The 18,931-nt window shown below is 45.6% G+C and overlaps 1 protein-coding gene across 6 annotated transcripts; it reads right to left on the bottom strand.

Annotated features, from left to right (window-relative positions):
* Positions 1–445: 445 nt before the first annotated feature.
* On the bottom strand, positions 446–14,868 carry ING4 (inhibitor of growth family member 4). Of its 6 annotated transcripts, XR_010746090.1 has the most exons (10): positions 7,940–12,870; positions 3,596–3,667; positions 3,233–3,399; positions 2,907–3,021; positions 2,478–2,586; positions 2,026–2,173; positions 1,574–1,635; positions 1,140–1,314; positions 982–1,046; positions 446–833 (listed from the first exon to the last, which is right to left on the bottom strand). XR_010746090.1 is itself a non-coding variant. In XM_066341148.1 (8 exons), exons 1-8 carry the CDS (start codon positions 14,822–14,824, stop codon positions 1,275–1,277), a joined length of 750 nt encoding a protein of 249 aa, XP_066197245.1. In that variant the 5' UTR covers positions 14,825–14,868; the 3' UTR covers positions 446–1,274. The 6 variants fall into 6 exon arrangements, 3 of the variants coding, with proteins under 3 accessions (XP_066197245.1, XP_066197246.1, XP_066197244.1); XR_010746089.1 differs by having other exon boundaries at positions 982–1,314; XR_010746088.1 differs by having other exon boundaries at positions 446–1,046.
* Positions 14,869–18,931: the final 4,063 nt, after the last annotated feature.

Here is an 18,931-nt window from a genome sequence, read left to right as displayed (position 1 = left end):
TGGGAAGCAAGCTATCAGGGTGTCTGGAAAACTTACCCAGCTTTTTGGAGACAAGTGGTTTGTCCTGAGGGCTTATTTTCTCAGCTGTGCTACCCAACAGACAGTGAGGGTTGGCCTTTGCCACCTCCACTCCTCCTCATTTAAGAGAAGGCAACTGATGAAGTAAATGATCAAACAATAGTGGGAATAAATGTTCACCTTCTTGTGAGGGCACAACTGCAGGGACAGGTATTTTTCACAGCCACCACACAGCTCACTAGCTTTATTAGGAACATTTTCAAGCCTGCTTTATGAAGAATGTCACTTTTTAGGGACAGGATTGCTACATGAAGAAGCTGTACCGCATTCACCATTTACAATAAAAGCAGAGCTAAGAGAGAAAGAAAAGCTAGAGAGACCAATTGCCACAGTTTATTTTGGAGGTGACATCCAGGCAAACAGAGTGTTTGTTTCAATGAATTTTATTTAATTCTGTATTATACAAGTGGGGTCTGAATCCCCAAACTTCCCACCATCAACATAATGGAGAAGCACCACTACACAAGAGGAAGGCAGAATTTTGAAGCCGGAAGACAGACTGGCCCAAGCCGTTTCTCCCCACGTGGTCAGAAATTCTTCCTCCTTCACACAGTGTGCTTCCCAGACCAGCAGGTTTACCCCAGCAATAAGAGAGACAAAGCTAGCTCTAAACACTCCCTCTGCCTCCTCCTCTCCCCAACAAAAGAGGCTGCTCAATGCCAGCAGTGGAATGGTTAAAGACAGGGAGCACATCAGGTTTTCAGTCTCTCAACCAGCCCACTAGATTAAGAAGTAGCTTGGTTACTCCCTCTCTCCTGAAAAAGATCCAGGAAAACGAATGACCTAAAATGCTGAAGACTTACCTCCTTTCCTTCCCCCATCCCATAGCCTCGTTCTCTAAGCAGAGAATAGGCAATGAACTCTCAGGAGGCTGAAGGAAAGCCAAGGAAAATCAGGGGCTACCTGAATCCCTGGGAATCTGGTGGCTACCCTGGTGCCCTCATTCATTCCCTTTGAGGTTCAGAGACCTGTTTGGAATAGTACACAGAGAGGGCCTGCCTTAAGGACTCAGAAGCAACCAGGGATACAGAACACACAGGAACCACCGTGAGGGTACACACCATTCCAGGGATGGCCCAAACCACAAACAGGGCAAGACTTCCCTTCAGCCAAGGCCCCAAGTGCTGGGGGAACTGGGACGAGGCCCTGGCAGGGGGAAGAGAGCTCCTGCAGCAGTACTGAGGTCTCATGTGAATTTACTTCTTCTTCCTCTCCTGGGAACAGCGAGGGCAGAACCTGTTAGAAAGGGAAGTACACAGCCAACATTTAGGGCGTGACATGAGCCTCAAGTGCATGGTCCCAAAAGACCTTTTCCAAGGTCCCTGACAAAGCCTCAATTCAAATTTTCCTTTTAATGACATATTCTAAGTGTGTAGTACTATAGTAATAATAATACTAAATAATAATACTAAAGTAATATATAGTACTTTTCCCCCTGCCACCTAGGACTTCCCCTTTCCAAAGGCCAATGGGCCCCCCAGGTTGCTTCACTCACCATTTTCCTCTTGGTTTTGTTGTCAGACCCACACAGGCAAAATGAAACCATTCAATGGAACACTGTTGGGATGAAGAGCAGCCAGTTAGAGTGGTTTCCTTTTGAAATTGTTGCTTTTGGGCTACCAGAGTTTCCCAGCATTTAATCACAAACTCTTAAATCCCTAGCAGTGATCAAGGATTGAATACTCACACCCAACCTACACACTGTTAGCAAGGAGAACGCCCCTTCTCCCTTGCTAAGTTTAGGGACAAGAAAACATTTTAAGGAAAACCCTGAAGGAAGAGGCACTTCAGAGGTCATTGCCAGCACACCTCTGCCCCTCTTCCCTGAGGTAAGCCCTCTCCTTGTCACTGCTTGCTATCTCAGCCCCACCCAAGCAAGACAAGACTTTCAATGCAAGACTCATCTCCACTCCATTCCCCCCCTTCCCACCACGCGCAGGCTCTTACATCTGGGTTGTCACAGCCAATCATCTCCCCATAGGAGACCTGGTGGCACAGGCAGTAAGTGGGCTCATTGGGGTCCACGGGCATATCCAGTACATCCGAGGGGTGCACATTTCCAAAGGTGACTGAAGGCATCCCATACTCTGTGCTACTGCAGGACAGGAATAAAGTAAGTCAGCAAAGTAACTGGCTTTGAGTACCTTCATGTGTCCCAAGACAGTACCCTTGTTTGCCAGAGACAGATAGTTCTCTTATTTAAGTACTAAAGGGGCTCTGCTTTCCCTTTCAACCCACATTCTCCTGAAAGAATAAAAAAGTTTCCTTCCTCTTGCTTCCCAAGAAGGGACAGAGGACACACAGTTCCAGTCTGGGCATCTCAGGGAAGCCTGGCTAGGCCTGCCTTGATCTGATTTCTAGCGCTGCTTCTCATTCCCTCAAGTCCCTTAAACACTTACGTGCGGACGAGCTTCAATTTCTTTTGGGCAGTTTTTGGTGCTTCCTCATCAGAGTTTTTCCCTTTAGAGCGAGCACGAGCAGCTTTTTTCTCTTTCTGGGCTCGGCCCTCTGGTAAGAAGAGAAAAAGGTGTTGCATCTGTCACCCCACCAAAACAGACACCTGACAGTGACAACCTCTGCAGCACTAAATACACTCCTGCTTTGGAATGTATATTGGCTTTGGGCCATGCACCCCATCTTAATTTATCTAGCAGCCTTGAATATGCTCACACAAGAAGAGCCCAGGTCACCATCTTTTTACCTGTCCTTCAGACTCCAGCGCAACAGTCTTTGATCTGCACCACTCCAGTGCCTGCCTTCATCCCCACCACTTCCATAGTCACTTGGCTGCCTCCTGAATCAATCTGCAGCCCAGTGGGGGTACTCACTCTTCTTGCCCTTGCTGGAAGAACTGTCATAGTCGCTCGACTCTATCTGCTTCTCCTTCAGGTCAGCTTCAAAGCGAGCGAGGTCTGTGTCCAGCCGCCGGATGTGCTTATCGACCTGCAGAGACAGCAGTGACCAGGGTCACCACCGGACAGAGCCCAGGAAGGCAAAGAGAGGACAAAAGGGGACAAAGGGGCAGGGGGTTTGGACTAAAAGAGCCAAGGAGCAAGAGTGGGCATGGCCTAAAAATGAAAGATCAGGGCCTGCCGAGATGGGCGGCTTTAGTTCGGGCGTTCACAGGACAAGCACGAGACACTTCCCTTCATACCATCTCGTAGGTCTGCATAGCCAGCTGGACCTTGTCATCCCCAAACTCCTTGCACTTCCCATAGGCCTCCTGGATTTGCTTGAGAAGCCCCAGTTTCTCCTCCGAAGATAAGGTCCGCGCATTGCTGATATACTCCGTGGCCAACTTATCGATCTCTGATTTGAGGTCTGAAACAAGTGAGCCATTGAATACACAAACACCACACACACACCACAGTGCCCTCCATGAGGAGAGACTGAATGACTGGAGTAGCTCCAGGCCTCCTCCCCTGCCTGGAGATCCCCATGACAAAGGCAAGGCAAAGCAAAGCTGGTCAAGCTACCTACTCCTTGTCTTGGCAACAAAACCATCTCTAATCCTCACCTTCTGTCCTCTGATCCAGATCTCGCATGAGCTGGAAGTTTCTCTGTAACTCAAACGGCAGGTTCTCAATACCTGCAGAGAAAGGAGAATACATGGAGAAATCAGATTGCTGTCCATGATGCCAAGGCAGGAACAAAGCTAACCACCAACAACACCCCCCCCGCCCTCTGGTGCACATCAGCCTGCTTCCATTTGTTGCTGGCCCCAAAGGAGACAGACTATAAAAACATGATATATTTACTGCAGAAGCACAGTTCTAGAGGACATGGAAAGGTTCACACTAAGAAAGCAGAAACCCAAAATCTGTAATGAGTGTCAATCATTATAATACATCTCCATTCAAAAACTCCACTTAGTAATGAAAAAACCAGCACAACAGCTGGTAACTAAAGCCATTTAGTTATTTCTACACAAGGATGTAAAAATTAAAGTTGATCAAATGCTAATTCACTGAAAAGTGAGTGTGTTTAATGTATTCATTTAACACATAAGGGACAGTAGACACTTTGGGCAGAGCAAAGATCAAGTGTGAGATGGGATGTGGAACAGGGAGCAGTCTTAACCCCTTGTGACTCGTAACTTGTTGTGCCTTCTGCATTGTCATCTCAGTGTGGTCTGTCCAACACCTGGAAGGATGCCACACATCATGAATAATAAACGTTTGTAGGGCTCTGAATGAGCAATGTGAAGTTGATAGTCAATTAATTTTCAATGCACTATGCTACTCACCCCCCAGGCATCACCAGATGCTCAACTGGCAGAGCTGATAAAAACAATTTTCATTTTTCCATGCCTGTCTAATCAAAATGAGATCTAGTGTCACTGCATTAACCTGAAGTCTAAGCTTGATTACTGTCACCTTTATAACTAATAAAAATCATAAATCTCTCTTGAAGGTTTAAAAAACACAGGTGTTGGGAAAAACTCTTCACAAACATAACAGGAGCATGTCTGAGCTTCCTGAACTCGCTCTCTCGCTCACAGGGAGTGCAGCTGACGGTGTGTCTGGCCACCACCAAAGCTGTCCAACACATCAGTCCAGGCAGCAATCTCTATTTTCACCATCTGCACGTATTTCCACAGTAATGAATGCTTTTCCACTTCCCTGAAAAGCAACCAGTTGACAGGGAAGGTTCTGTATGCAAGAGGTTTTAACAACTTTTAACAAGTATTATATAACAGGACCAGAAATTAATTCCTATAAGAGGTAAAACCAACTGTGGGCCTTGCTGAACACAGAAGTTGTTCCTTTTACTTAGATTTTTGCCTGAACAGCAGAATAAGAAGTTACATACAGAATCCTTAGGAGCAATTAAGCTGCTGCTTCAACATATTTCTGTTGCCATGTCTGATTTAGTTACCTGAGAAATGCTCAGATAATAGGTGTCCTTAAATACCCACAGCACATACACATCACCCCTCTGCATTCAAGGACAGTTAACAGTGCAAATTTAAATTCTGAAAAATTACTAAGCGGCAAAATGAAGTGTCGGCACGTCCTGAGTTTGACACTTCCATGTTTGTTCAGCATGACAGACTCCACACAAGGTTTAAGCAGCTGACTACTGGATTACATCCTTATGCTTTGAAAAGCACCTCAGAACACGACGGGGACACAATGCTGAAAATTATTATTGCTTAGAGAGGGAGCTTATGGCAGGGATGAAATCCAGCTTGGGAATCTAGAGACCATGCCTTTTTCCTTCCTGCAATTCCCAGCCTCATCAACTGTAAACCTTTCAATTGATACAGCAAATGAAACATGGGTCATACTGCAGCACGCTGCTTTTCATTCCTCTCCAAAGCATCCGCTGCAGAAAACAAGACAGGTATCCTCTAGAGGAAAACAGAAGATGTTCCTGCACTGCACACAATATGTCACATTTATATTGAGTTTATTAATCCTGGAAGATCACAGCTTCTAAATTCTGGACTTTGTGGTTTTTAGAAAAGATTAACGTAATTTCTTTTTCTCTTCTGAAAAGGACAGATGGTAAAAGCACGAATTCCACCAGGTACTGTCAGGTTTCCCTCAGCAGGGTGAGAAACCCTTAGATAGAGCAAGCACCTGAGCCAGCACAAAACCCAGCAGGATGCTACTCTGCGGGCAGAACAACCCCACACGAGGTTACGGTCACACTTCACAGCGATGTTCTTGCACCACGAGAAACTCAAAGAGGGGTTTGATTCTGCTACACAACCTGAAAGGAACTGTGCTCTAGTTTTCACAGCCATCACTGTGAAAATCTGCCACCACCACTGATGCCAGCACATGCTCTTGTCTGGACAGCATCTGCCTTTCTTTTGCCTCCTCGTTCAGGGCCTTGTCTGTTCAGCCTGTGCCCCTCACCCCTGAGAGCCCCTCTCTCCCCAGAGCCTCCTCCCTGCAGTGCCGGCCCCTCGGCCAGGCCAGTGGCTCCCCTGCCTCATTTCCTGCCTTGTTTCCTGCCTCCAGGTGTGCAGAGCCCTCTGCTCCGGGAGCTCTGGCAGTGTGGGGAGAGCTGTCACCCGGCTCTGGCCGGGCAAAGGCTCAGCACAGGCACCACGGGCATTTAAGCACATTAATGGATCATTTAAGCACACCGGAGCCATGATCTTCCAGAGGCTCACGAGCTGGGCAGGCTTCCACTGGGGCTGAGGAGACAAACCCTCGTCAGTTGGATTGCTTCCCTGCCAAAACCAGCAAAAGGATTTCCTAAAACCACAGCAAAATATTTCACTCTGAAAATCTGTTATTGGACAAATGTTCTGCCACTGCATCGTCAATAAAGGGAGAAAATGAAATGAGTGACAGTACAGCGCCTTTATAATCAGAACTGCTACAAAGATACTTTATCTGTTCAGCTGAACGTGGAAGGAAGCTGAGCAGACCATTACAAATTATGATCCAGAGAGAGTCTGGCAATAACAAAAAGCATAACAAGATAAAGCTGCAGATAAGCAAGTTATAACTGAGCAACAAATTATTTGTATGGTACATAACTTAATCTAGCTGTGGGGATGTTTTCTACTATCTGCAGCTTAACTCCAAAGCTCTTGCATAGCCTTAAACAGAAGTGATTCTCTGCATCACAGAATTTATCACAGGTGCCAGAACACTTGCTGAAATTGCTTGACCTGTGCTGTGCTGGCTATCAGACATTATCACTCTCTAAGTCCCATTAAAAAATAGTATCTAGATTTGAGTTTCCATTTCCTTATTCCTACCACCACACTTTCCCCGGCCCTTTCTAAAAACATACATGTTATTTCTGTAATTTCGTTTCCTCCTGCTTTTCTCCTTTCCTCTGCAATTAATTTTGCTCTTTCATCTTAGTAAGATTCACCTAAAATTATCATGACTAAATACTATCTATCATAAAATACCCACGTAATTCTCAGATTACGAAACTGATAATTGTAAAGAAAAAACACCCTAGAGGCATCTTTGATCACTAGACAAGAGTCATGATACATAGCAACAGAGAGAATAATATGGAAAAGCAAGGGCCTCGTTCCACACAAATGGCACAGTAGCAAGAGAGGAACAGGAGGATGGTGAAAATGTAGAGGGAAGGAAGTGCTAGAAGGCCAGCAGCTTGGCCCAAAGCATGACTGGCATTAATACAGCTGTGTCACAGGAACACAGAATGGGTAAGCCTGTAAGGGACCACAGTGGGTCATCTGCTCCAACCTCCCTGCTCAAGCAGGGTCACCCCAGAGCACATGGCACAGGATTGCCTCCTGTTCTGTAATATTCCAGTGAGACTGCACAACCTTAGTGGGGAATCTCTTCCAGTGCTTGGTCACCCACACAGTGAAGAAGTTTTCCTCATGTTCAGGTCGAACGCGCTGTGCAGCAGTCTCTGCTGCTGCCTCTTGTCCTAGTGCTTGGCTCCACTGAGAAGAGCCTGGATCCACCGTGGACACCCTCCCTGCAGACACTCACAGACACTGCTGAGCCCCCTCAGACATCTCTTCTCAAGGCTAAACAGGCCCAGCTCTCTCAGCCTCTCCTCACAGAAGAGATTCTCCAAATCATCTTCATTCCCCTCCACTGGACACACTCCAGGAGCTCCAAGTCTCTCTTTAACGAGGAGCCCAGAGCAGGACACTGCACTCCAGGTGCACCTCACCAGGGCTGAGCAGAGGGGCAGGATCCCTCCCTCGGCCTGCTGGCAATGCTTTTCCTAATGGACTCACTGCACAGATCCATACAGAAGCCTTGTGCAGCCCCACTGATTCCTCTCATGGTATGACTATCCTGAAAATCACTGCTGCAGGTCTCTCACTGAATTTTTTTCACCCCTTCCTTTCCTTACCTTGTTCTCATTTCTGATGACAAGCTAAAGTCTCTCTACCCACCTTCATCTTTCCTCTCCTCAAATGTTAGCCCTTCACTAAGCCTATTCTTCTTTCTTTTCTTCTCCTCTTTCCTTGCCATTCTTTCCCCTGTTCATTCTTCCACAGGCATCCATAACCATGCTGTCTTCTCCCTTAAGAACCACGCACTCTCTCCAAAAGCCAGAATACAACACCACTTGTTTTCCTCTGCAATAATTATTTTATTTACTTCTTTTTAGAAACACACGTGGGGTGTCAGGTGCAGGCAACTGATATTTCAACTTCAGCTACTTAACTCAGATGTTAACTGTGACACACAGACGCAGAGAGCAAGCCTACACAGCCTGATCACTTCAATTGTGCTTCAATCCTCTGCAGCATGTCTGTGCTGTGCCAAACAATGGCTTTGTGCTGCCCTAAGTCCTAAAAACAGATCAACAGCACCAAGCACCATCCAAACACACAGTGCCTTTCCCAAGACATGTCTTCACCCATCATGTTTAGATGCATGTTTAAATTTTATTAAAAAACGGGAAAATACATTTTGAAACATAACCACAGTTGCTTTATTGAACAGCTTAGATTTCAGCAAATGCTTTAGACACCACATTGCTGAAGGCAATTAAAAAAATTCCTGCTTGTGCCAGGGACTGCCACAATGAGAGGGCAAGTTCTTTGCCCTGCAAGACTGAAAACTGGCCAGGATCTTGCTGGGGAAGCACATCGGACTTGTTGGTACTCCACGATTCTCATAATTTTGTAGCGCTTGAAGTACACTGCAGGACAACTGGCTTGCAGCAATCTTCAGGAGCTTCTTTGCTCCCTCAGTAGGGGGCAGGGTGTCTTTTATATCCCTCCTTTCAGAGCATATCATCCTTTTAAAAAAAACCAGTGCTTCTACTCTGTCCTGCATTCTCAAGTAATCAATCACCTTCCCATGCAGTTTATTGAAAACAGTGCTTGACCATAATACATCCCTTTCCCTCTATTCAGAGATGGCTCAGCCCTGCTGCAATAAAGAGTCCTAACCTGTACCATTATCCTTCCAGTACCTTGATAAGGGATAACCCTACCTACAGTTTTACAAAGAAGGTGCTCAGGCAGACTGATTTAGCCACAGCCACCCAGGAATTCTGTGGCCACGTCACACATCCCAAGCTTTGGGCCAATGCACTGCACACCAGTCCTCCCAAGCACATCTGCTTCAGACACTGTCCAAGGAAATGGGCACCAGTCCGCAGTGACAGTCAACATCAGCTACAGTCAGCCATGGAAACCCAACACTCCCCCAAAGGTTGGGCCCATTTCTCAGGAAGGGAGGGCTCTTTTTGTTGTTTTAGTACAGTAGCCCAATGCTACAGCATCCACAGCCAAGACAGCAGGCAGTGTTGTTAAGTCTCAGAAAACGGATCTTCATTCTTAAAGATCAACCTTGATTTGAAAAGCTTGGAGGGCTTGGAAGACTGACACAACAAACGAGACTTGCAACACTCCTGGCATTTTCAGCCTGCTACAGACCTCCAAAGGCAGGGAAAACCACCAAAGAGATCACAGGGCTGTTTGCCAAAACAATGACATCAGATTTGCAGTTGGTAAGTGAAGAACTACAGAAAAACACAGCATGCTTTGCCATGTAAAGCCATCTTGTATCAGCTCCAATAAAAATATCAGACAACAACAAAATCAATTCTAAATGAATTGGTCATTAAATGTATCAGCTCAGTGTGGGCTGTGCCAGTAGATTTCACACAGAAACAAATGATGCCTATGAATCACCAAATTCTCTCCCCTGCACAAAATCTTTTGTAATTTTCCATAGATCATGTGTGGTGCATCACAGGTGTAACTAATCCAAGGTCTCAGTAAGGTGAAAGGCATCTTTCACTACACTGAAACAGTGACAAGTAGAGAAATGATTTATTAAGAGACCTGCATTTGTGAGGAATGATGTGAGAAACCATAGGGGCAGGGACAGGGGGAATGGCTGCATGCTGCACTGGGCAGGGGATACAGGTAATGAAGGTAGGGGATGCAAGAGATAAAGGAACTGCTGGGGAAACTGGAACACAGCCAGGTCTGGGAAGGAATCACGGGCTTACCTACAGCAATTTCTGACATCACACCCGTGTCCTCTAAGAGCTCTAAGATCATGAGATTCATCACAGCCTCATCTGATGAATCCATACAGAGGAAAATCCAGGCAGATGTAGCTATTCCAAAAAAATTTTGGAATTTTACTAGGTTAGCTAATGTTATCAAGGAACTAAAGGACATTCCCACGTCAGTTGTAGGAGAAAGAAGATGACTTCCATGCAAACACGTGCTGTTGCTCTGTGCTTAAACTGCCTTAAGTTTTCCGCCAGTGACAAGCCCTGAACTGGAGCATCTCTATGTGCCTACTGACAAATGCAAACAGAAGGAGCAAAGGAAACTCGATGCCTCCCTAACCAGTGTAAAAAGGTGGAAAAACCCAAGGTAAATTACTACACAGTACCATGTTAACTTACCAGCTGAGGTCTCCTCAGCTAAGCCTGTTGTCCCCATCACCCTCAGTGCTGAGGCAGACAAGTCCTAGTGCCTGCTCCTGGAACAGGCCTTGCCTGGCGGCCTCGGAGGCACCAGAATTAATGTCACACAGCTCTCTGTGCAGCCCGGCCTGTGACATCCTGCCTCTCCAGCTCACCAAGGCTACCTGCTACTCCTGCTGCTCATGACTGTCCCAGATGTTTAGGTCTAATTCAGATGAAATGCTGGCTTCAGCTCCTCAGGGAAGGTGGGAACAGCTCTTGTTGTGGAGGGGAGGTACAGACCTGGGTATGTTGCGATAAAAGATGATTCATATGTTGTCACTAAGTACAGTACTTCACTCTGGCACCCATGAGATGGGTACACAGGGAAGCACTGAGGGCAGAAAACACAGGTGGTTGCACAGCAGCTCCCTCTGCTATAAAGACAATCCCTACACTCATGGCACATTCACTTATAAACAGAGACTTGATCTGGGACTGCTTTCTGAGTATGTGTGCCTCAGTGATGCCTTTCACAAAGGAGCCCTACAATCCCCTTGAAACATCCAAACATGAAGAAAACTCAGGGTTTGCATCTCACCTTCTGGAAAACCATATTAATAATGGTTTTTCAGGATCATCATATTATCCCTTTCTGCCCCTCAAAGCCTCCACAACTGTATTTCTAACCCTGTACAAGGGGCAACACTGAGCCAAGCACAGTAACTCAAGCTTGAGCAAGAACAAACTTCTTGTGAGTCTGTATGCTCATTGCATCTTTTAATCACCAAACAGTTTTCTTACTTCTTCTTCCTCCACTCCCTTCTGTATCTCTAACTCCTCTGCACTCATAGGATTTCCCTTACCAAAGCTGCACTGTGTTACTGCTTCAGAGAAAGCATTTTTTATCTGCTTCCTCCCCTCAAAACCAGAGGGGTTTAGAAACCAGAACGACACCAATATTTGAAGAGATGGAAATCTTTGTATGTTTAAATTCAGCCAGGAGAAAAACACTCAGGAAGAAAAGTGGAACAAGACACATTCCTCTTCTCCCATTCCCTGAATCCTTTGGCTCAGTTAGTAGGATGAAGGAATGAAGGTGATCAGAGTAGACAAGTTACGGAGTTTCTCTGTCAGGATGCTCAGCACAGAAGGGATGTGTCTATTTTTCTGCTGCAAAAACATCTGCCAAGAGTATAACACATTTCAGACAGATCTGCTTTGTAGTTAACACCTTAAAGCCAAGGAAAGGGATGCCTAACCCTAGGACTAAATCCAGATTCAAATTACAGCAAGGATTTGAAAGCTGCTGGAATACCTGACCTAAGAAGCCTCTAGACACCCTTTAGTAAAGGAACTCTTCTTAAATTGGCTATTCCATAAAAAAAAAAAAATCATGGAAAAGAACTTTAGATGTCTAAAGTAGAGGGCTCAAAATATATGAACTGAAGCAACTGGGGCTGTGTGCCTAGCTTTCAGACTGCTCGTGCATTTTAGCATACAGTTTTTAATTACTTATTTACATGATGTTTCATGCAAGGTGTTTCTCATTCCCAGTGACTGAGCACTGATTCAAAGTTTTATTTTATTCTCTTTGCTCAATAGAGTCACATGCTCAGACCCAGAGCTCAATCTGAAAACTGACTTTGTAATCAGGTTTTAGGCGCTCACTGCTGTGAATCAAAGTGTTTTCACAGTGCTGCTGTGGAGTGGCCCATTTCCCTCACCACCAGGATGAAGGCCAAGAGATTTACTGAGGCCAAGAGATTAAAGCCAAGAAGGCCAGCTAATTACAGACTCTCCTCTTGAAATGCGCAAAAATGCTTCATAGCACAACTTTTCAGAATTATCTGTTCAAGGCAGACTCCAGCTGCAGCTATGAGCATTCTGCACATCTGCTCCTCTGACTAAAAATTTCCACTCACAATCTGAGGGAAGCACAATCCAAGCAAGGAAAACCTGTATTAAGTGGGACTCACGACGTAAATAAAAACATCAAACTCACTTTGACAGTGATACTCAGTTGCTTCAAACAGGAGGCCACCTTTTTTCTTCCTACAGTTTTCACTTTATTCCTTACACACCTTCCTTTATTCAAAGATAAAGAATTAAGGGGGTTCTACACATAACTGCCCTTTCATCACACATTACTCATTCATTCCCTGAGCAGATCCAGACAGAAAACCATATGAAAGAGAATCTCTGTGGGAGGAAAAGAGACATTCAATTGAAAACTGTGTCTGCAAGAGCAGTGTATTGCTAAAAGAATTCAGTACCAATACACAGATGCAAATTAAGAATTACATGCTTTTTATAAGAGATGACCAAAAGTTCTGGACTATTTATTTCTATCAAATTTCAGGAAGCTTTAGGATATTGGTGAACTACTTTAAAATGGAACTGAATGTTTTTAAAACGCTGAAATAACATGGGGAAAAAAAGGGGCGCAGCAAGGAGGAAACTGAATGCTGTCAATCAGTTACCATCAAGAAGAAGACTCATGTCTAAAATACTGCATGCATTTTCACAGAGTCTGGAGTCCAGGCAGAATGCCAGGAGAGGAGAGCAGGCTTAGAGAAGAACAATATGGGTAATCAGAAATATATGCTATATATCCTAACTTACTGAAGACTGTGATGGGTGCTCTTTGACTCTCAAGTATCAGAATTCATATATGTTTTCCAGAAAGAAACCTAGAAAGAATAAGCACAGCAAGTGTCTTATGATTAGCTAATAACAGCAAGTAATATTGCACCAGACAAAAATGAAAAAGGCCTTAGAGATCTAAGAGTAACCAAAAAGGCTAAACCATCACAGCAAAGAATGTTTTGTTCTTTCTAAAATCTTTGTAACCAGATATGTTTAAGGACTTTTAGACTGTGCACATCACCTTCATTTTTTTTTTAAGCAAGACATCTCAACAATAACAGTGACTCTACTGTATTAGTATCCACCTTCAACAGCACGAGAATCTCTAATCCAACTGCAGGACCAAAAGCCTCAGCTGAGGGAGAAGAGTTTAGCATTTCCTCTGCAAGCCTGCACTAGAGAGGAAGAGGAGTTCCCAGGCTGGCTGCTTTTAATTGACTGTGATGACATGATCCAGAGGTGTTTTACTTTGGCAGGAGCATTCTCCAGCCACCAACCTTCCCTTCTCTCCAGCTGGGCACCGACTGTACCTCTCTGCACATCCTGCTCGCCTCTGCTTCCAGCTGCAGATCCCAGGCTTTGGCTCCTTTACCTTTGCTCTGCAGCTCTCACCCAAAATACTCCTCTGCCCTCCCAGCAGGAAAATCCTGCATCCTTCCTATGAACTTACTCCTTGTCCATCTGCTTCCTTCCCCACTCTCCCAGCTGAGGAGCCTCAGTCAACTGCAGCCTGCAACAATGGAGTGAGAACTGCAAAACTGCAAAAAGCTTCACTCCTCTCCAACCTGCCTCCTCATTCAACTCTTCTTCCTGCCTTTTGCATCCTCCTTCCTTCAGGCACTTAGATCCTTGCCTGCTCAACTGCAGCTTCTTTCCAGCTTTCACTGAAATTTATTATGGTTCGTCAACATTCTTAGAGACATTTCCTTTCCTAATGACAAGAGGAGCACTGAAGACACAAGGAACGAGACTACCCAGCTTTGAACACATCACCCCATGAACATCCTTCCCTGTCTCTAGTGCCAAAACCAGACCAGCAGGAAAACCTGAGAACAGCATTCCTCAAAGAACAATTGTAACCCATTAGCCCATTCATTGAGAAACAACTCAGATGGATCTGCTCGGCTACTTTAAGAACGTGTGGTTAAAACATGCACTGAAAGTCTCGTCCCCAAACGGCAGAGTTTGATGAAGTTTTAAGCACCTTAAGGCAGGATGGTAAAATGGGAGGTACCGTAGAAGGGTACGAACTCCATTAGCATTTACAGAGCTCCTCTTCGGCCAGAAAAGCAGGGCTGCATTAGTAAACTGACAGGTAGGAAACTACCATAACCACCGCCCCACAGATCCGAAAGTTATCTCTGGCTCGATGTCTATCTCGGGAAATCACTGACAGCCAAGTCAGTGATTCCCGCTCCCGAGAGGCGGCTGGAGCAGCACCGGGCTCGTTTCTCATGGGACAAACCAGTCGCGGGACCGCGGTGTCAGGGCTCCCGCAGCAGCTGCAGCCGAGCCTTGCCCCACGGACGGGACCTCTCCGCACGGCTCGGGGACCGGGCACCCGCCAGCCGGGCCGGGCTGCGCCCGAGAGGCCGGGAGAGCCCACAGGCGCCCTGCGCGGCGCTCGGCCCCCGCGGGGTCCTGCCCCTCAGCCCGTCCGTGCCCCCCGGGCCGGCTCAGCCGCGGCCTCGGCCCCGCCCCGGCGGCTCTTACTGTCCAGGTAGTGCTCCAGGTACATCCCGGCCGCCATCTTGCGCCCCACACAGCGGCGCTTCCGGCGGGAAGCGGACGCGCGCGCCTCCCGGAAGCGGCGCTGTCCGGCCGCGAAGCCGCTTCCGCCCGCCTGTCCCGCCACTTCCGCCCCGCTCCCGCCGCCATTTCGGGCTCTGCGGGGCTGCCCCGAGCGGTCCCCGCGCAGGGCAGAGGGTGACCAGGGCACTGCGGGGCCGCTCCTACGAGCAAAGGCTGAGGGAGATGAGCCTCTTCAGCTCGAGAGGCTCCATCCATGTCTACAAGTATCTGAAAGGATACGTGAGACTGCTCCGTGGTGCCAGCGCTAGGACAAGAGGCAATGGACAGAAACTCCTGCACAAGGAGTTCCGCCTAAACATGAGGAAGAACTGTCTTACTGTGCGGGTGACAGATTGCCCAGAGAGTGTGTGGACTCTCCCTCACTGGAGATACTCCAGAACCATCTGGAGACAATCCCGCGCCATGTGCTCTGGGATGACTCTGCTGGAGCAGGGAGGGTGGAGCACTGACCCACTGTGGTCCCTTCCAGCTTGGCCCATTATGTGATCTGGGTGAGGAAGTCCTGTTGACTTCTATGGGTTTACATTCACCTCATAATCCACCAATCATAATCATAAACCACCGTGTTGCTGTGACATAAATGGAGATGGATGATCTCTGCTGCAACAGGACTGGTACAACATAACACTCTGAACAAACTAACAAAAGGAATTAAGTTAAACATGTGACTGTGCTCCTTTTTCTTCATCATGCCAGAACCACTTTAGTGTTCATGCACCACGAGGCACTTGAAGGTTTAGAGCTCCTCGTGGTGTGGAGTGAGTGGAGGAACCCTTCCCCAGCACATGAACGGTGTGGTGTTGTGAGGTCACGTTATGGAGGAAGTGAGACAAAATTATCTTACTTCTGTTGCTTCTTAGGTTCCAAGATATGCAGGATTGTTTTTCAAGAGGTCAGCATTCATTTGGCATTCTGTACAGTTTAGGAATCACTGGGTTTAGCAAATACTACATTTCATCCACCTTTCTCCTGCCTACTCACCTACACCAAACTTTTTCTGACAGTCTGTATAGTGACAGCCATTGCTCAGGATTGAATGCTCCCAGATTCTGGCCACAAGAAGTAGTAATTAGATTTCTCTTTTCCTCCCAAAGATCTTCCAAGACACCATGCCTTTATTTATATGGATATACTAGGATTAAGTCTTTGAGCACCCTGCACTGCAAGACTGAGGAGCTGTTATATAAAGGAACTGCAGCTGTTTGAACTGTGAACCATCTTGCTCTTAAACTACTTGGTTAATTCAGAGATCCTCTGTGTTCTGATGATGGAGTTTTCCATTCCTCTTCCTACAGTCATTTAAGTTATTTATGACATATTTTTAATTATTCAAAACACATTTCTTAGTCTTTTCAGTTCCCATGTGGAGCAGCTGGCTTCAGTTAGCTGAACATTATTGTTGAGCCTCTTTAAAGTACTTCAAAATTCTTGTATAAATTGCCTTACACTCTTAATTAAGAGGGAGGATGTGGCTGTTACATAAAAAAAAAAAAATCTGCTCCCTATACCCTGTCACAGTCCTACACCAGAATCTCCTAAGCACATCCTGTCTGGGGCAACCAAGCTGAATGGTGCTGATGTTAAAAATCAGACATTCTTAGACATCACTGATTTGCTTAAGAGACCACCGAGAACCCCATCTTATCCTCCAAGCCAAGGCTAGGAAGATGTCAGAATTCTAGAACACTAAAATGGAGAAACAACCTCCCTCTGGACTTCTTGCCACCACAGATACAAATGATAGGGCAAAGAAGAGGCACTTGCCTAAAATCTAAATGGCAAATCTCAGCAAACTGTAGAAACGTGTCTCTAGCTGCATGAACTGCCACCGTGAATCTGCAAAATAAAGGGAAGAGGCAGTTTTGTGTGCCTGTGTGGTCTCTAAGTAGAAACTCTTACCATTGCAGCAAAAACTAGTTCCTGAGCTCAGAGTCCAGGAAAGCTTGTTATTATTGCTTTCTTTACAAAGTCAAAGGGTTTGCATCGCTCAGGGCTCCAGAAGCATCCTCACCCACAGTTGAAGTGTCACTGCGGTAGTTACTTGTCGAGAGGTTGCAATATTTTCTAAACACTTGTGCATGTTGAAGTCGGAGCACAGGCACAGGTGATGGTGCAGGGAGGTGCTTTCCCAGCTGAAATAAGCTCCAGAGACCCAGGACTGTTTATGTCTGACCCTCACCCTGCCTCACACGCTGATCCTTTGGCGAGTGATGTAGTAACCAACCACACGCTGACTCCTGTGGTTACCACACTCCTCCCCCTCACCCCAGCTGGCTCCTGCAGCTCTATCCTGCAGGATAATCCTGTAGGTAGCTCCTGGTTCAGAGGACCTGCAGGATGGGCAGTGCTGCCCAGGCCTCGGCACCTCCCACAGGGAAGCTGCACGGCCTAGGGAAGCAGTCTGCAGGAGTGGTTCTCAACCTTTATTGATCTACAGATGCCTGTGTGTTTTCCCTTGGAAATGTAAACATCTGCGTACCAAATGCAAGCCTCCAGATTTTAGTTACCTTATAGACCTAAATGTTTTCCAAGGACTGTGAGGTGAAGGCCAGTCCTTGAGGGGAATCCTCATGCAGAACCTGGCAGGACAGCTGTAACTTCAGACTCTTGTTCAGTTCCCTTTTTGCTGTTGAGGTATGTTCAGCTCTTCTCACTCTTTAACGTTCTCAGTTCAGAGGCCCCTGAACTTTCCATCTCCTGTCTTCAGGAAAGGCGAAAGGTACCCACACTTTGCTCTCACAAATGGCAAATGATTGATCTGCAGCACTTGGCCCCTGGGCAGTTAATTATCTTTACAAATGAAAGAGGATGCCAAAGGCCACAAATTATAGCTGTGTCCATGTTTCAAAAAGGTATCCTACTGCAGTAGCAAAACTAGGCGTAGACTCTAGTTCTTTGGTGTCAGGATTTCTTTTCTTGCAGTTTTTTTCCATTCATTACACAGACACTACATGAAATCGAAATGTTTGTTGGACCAAGTTACTACATCTCTCTAGTACTTTGATGTTCTACTATACAGAAACAAGAAACCATGCACACAAATTTAATCTGTTGTACCTGAAAGGACGATTGAACAGGTACCTATCTTGTAGTTAAGGAAGTGTACAGAGCAATTTCATTCTATGTTCTGAAACTGCACTAGTAAACTTGGGCAGCTTTCAGGTACATTACCTGCAAAATATTAGAAGAAAATCCTAAACATGATATATATCCTTTAGTTGATATAAAGATGATAAAATAATCAATAAAAATATAGAAGACAGACAGAATCTCATAATTGTATTCTACATTAGGAAGAAAGTTGGAAGATGTAGACACATGTATGAGGTCATGAAATATTACCTATTGCCAATGAGATTTAGGAAGATATTTAGTTTTACCCATTAAATAAAACATCCTAGAAGTTGCATAGCTAGAAACTGACAATCAGTAATTTGAAAAGAATTATCTGGCAAGCAGATGGAAGCAATGGGCTTTCTTTTCCAAACAACTTTGAAGTTCTGAATGTGTTCCAGAAGACCAGGAAATACTTTTACTTAAATAGTGTTTTCAAAGCAAGTGGGCTCATCCAGGTTGCTGTAAGGCAGTTAACCTAACACTGATGTGGCAAAATCACAGTGGCATTGACAAGGGTAGCACTCAGCTAAGGAAAGAAATATACAGCTGTTTGTTTTAATTTGAAGAAAAAGACCTAATTAAAGAACTGGATATCCTTGTATGGAAGTCTAAGTTTGGTGGCTCAAAATAACCATCTAGGCCTAATGTAGCAAGACTTGAACTGAATATTACACAGCTGGGTCACTGAAAGGGAAAAGAAAGGCAAAAGATAAGAACTAAGCCAAGCCTTACTGTGAGACACCTAAACCAGCTCAGTTTAATTCAGCTGTTTGGAAAGATGAATAAGGTGACTTGATCATGGTCTGTAGTTCATTACACAAGAAGAAAGACTTCTTATATCAGAAGACTTTAATGTACTCAACAAAGGCATAGCAAGACTCTATAGATTAAAAAAAAAAGTAGTAATATAGAGTGGCAGTTTCAATGG

Source organism: Sylvia atricapilla, chromosome 2 (genome assembly GCF_009819655.1).
Source record: "Sylvia atricapilla isolate bSylAtr1 chromosome 2, bSylAtr1.pri, whole genome shotgun sequence".
In the NCBI taxonomy this organism is placed as follows: domain Eukaryota; kingdom Metazoa; phylum Chordata; class Aves; order Passeriformes; family Sylviidae; genus Sylvia; species Sylvia atricapilla.
Note: the sequence above shows the minus strand (reverse complement) of the source record. Positions and strands in the feature narration are given on the sequence as shown.

Excerpts from the sequence above, each read along its gene's own strand:
- ING4 (XM_066341147.1), bottom strand. The coding sequence starts at position 8,018 with ATGGCAAGGAAAGAGGAGAAGAAAAGAAAGAAGAATAGGCTTAGTGAA. Across the intron at positions 3,022-3,232 it reads CTATGCAGACCTACGAGATG|GTCGATAAGCACATCCGGCG; the intron begins GTATGAAGGGAA and ends CTGTCTCTGCAG. Across the intron at positions 1,315-1,573 it reads ACAAAACCAAGAGGAAAATG|GTTCTGCCCTCGCTGTTCCC; the intron begins GTGAGTGAAGCA and ends CCTTTCTAACAG.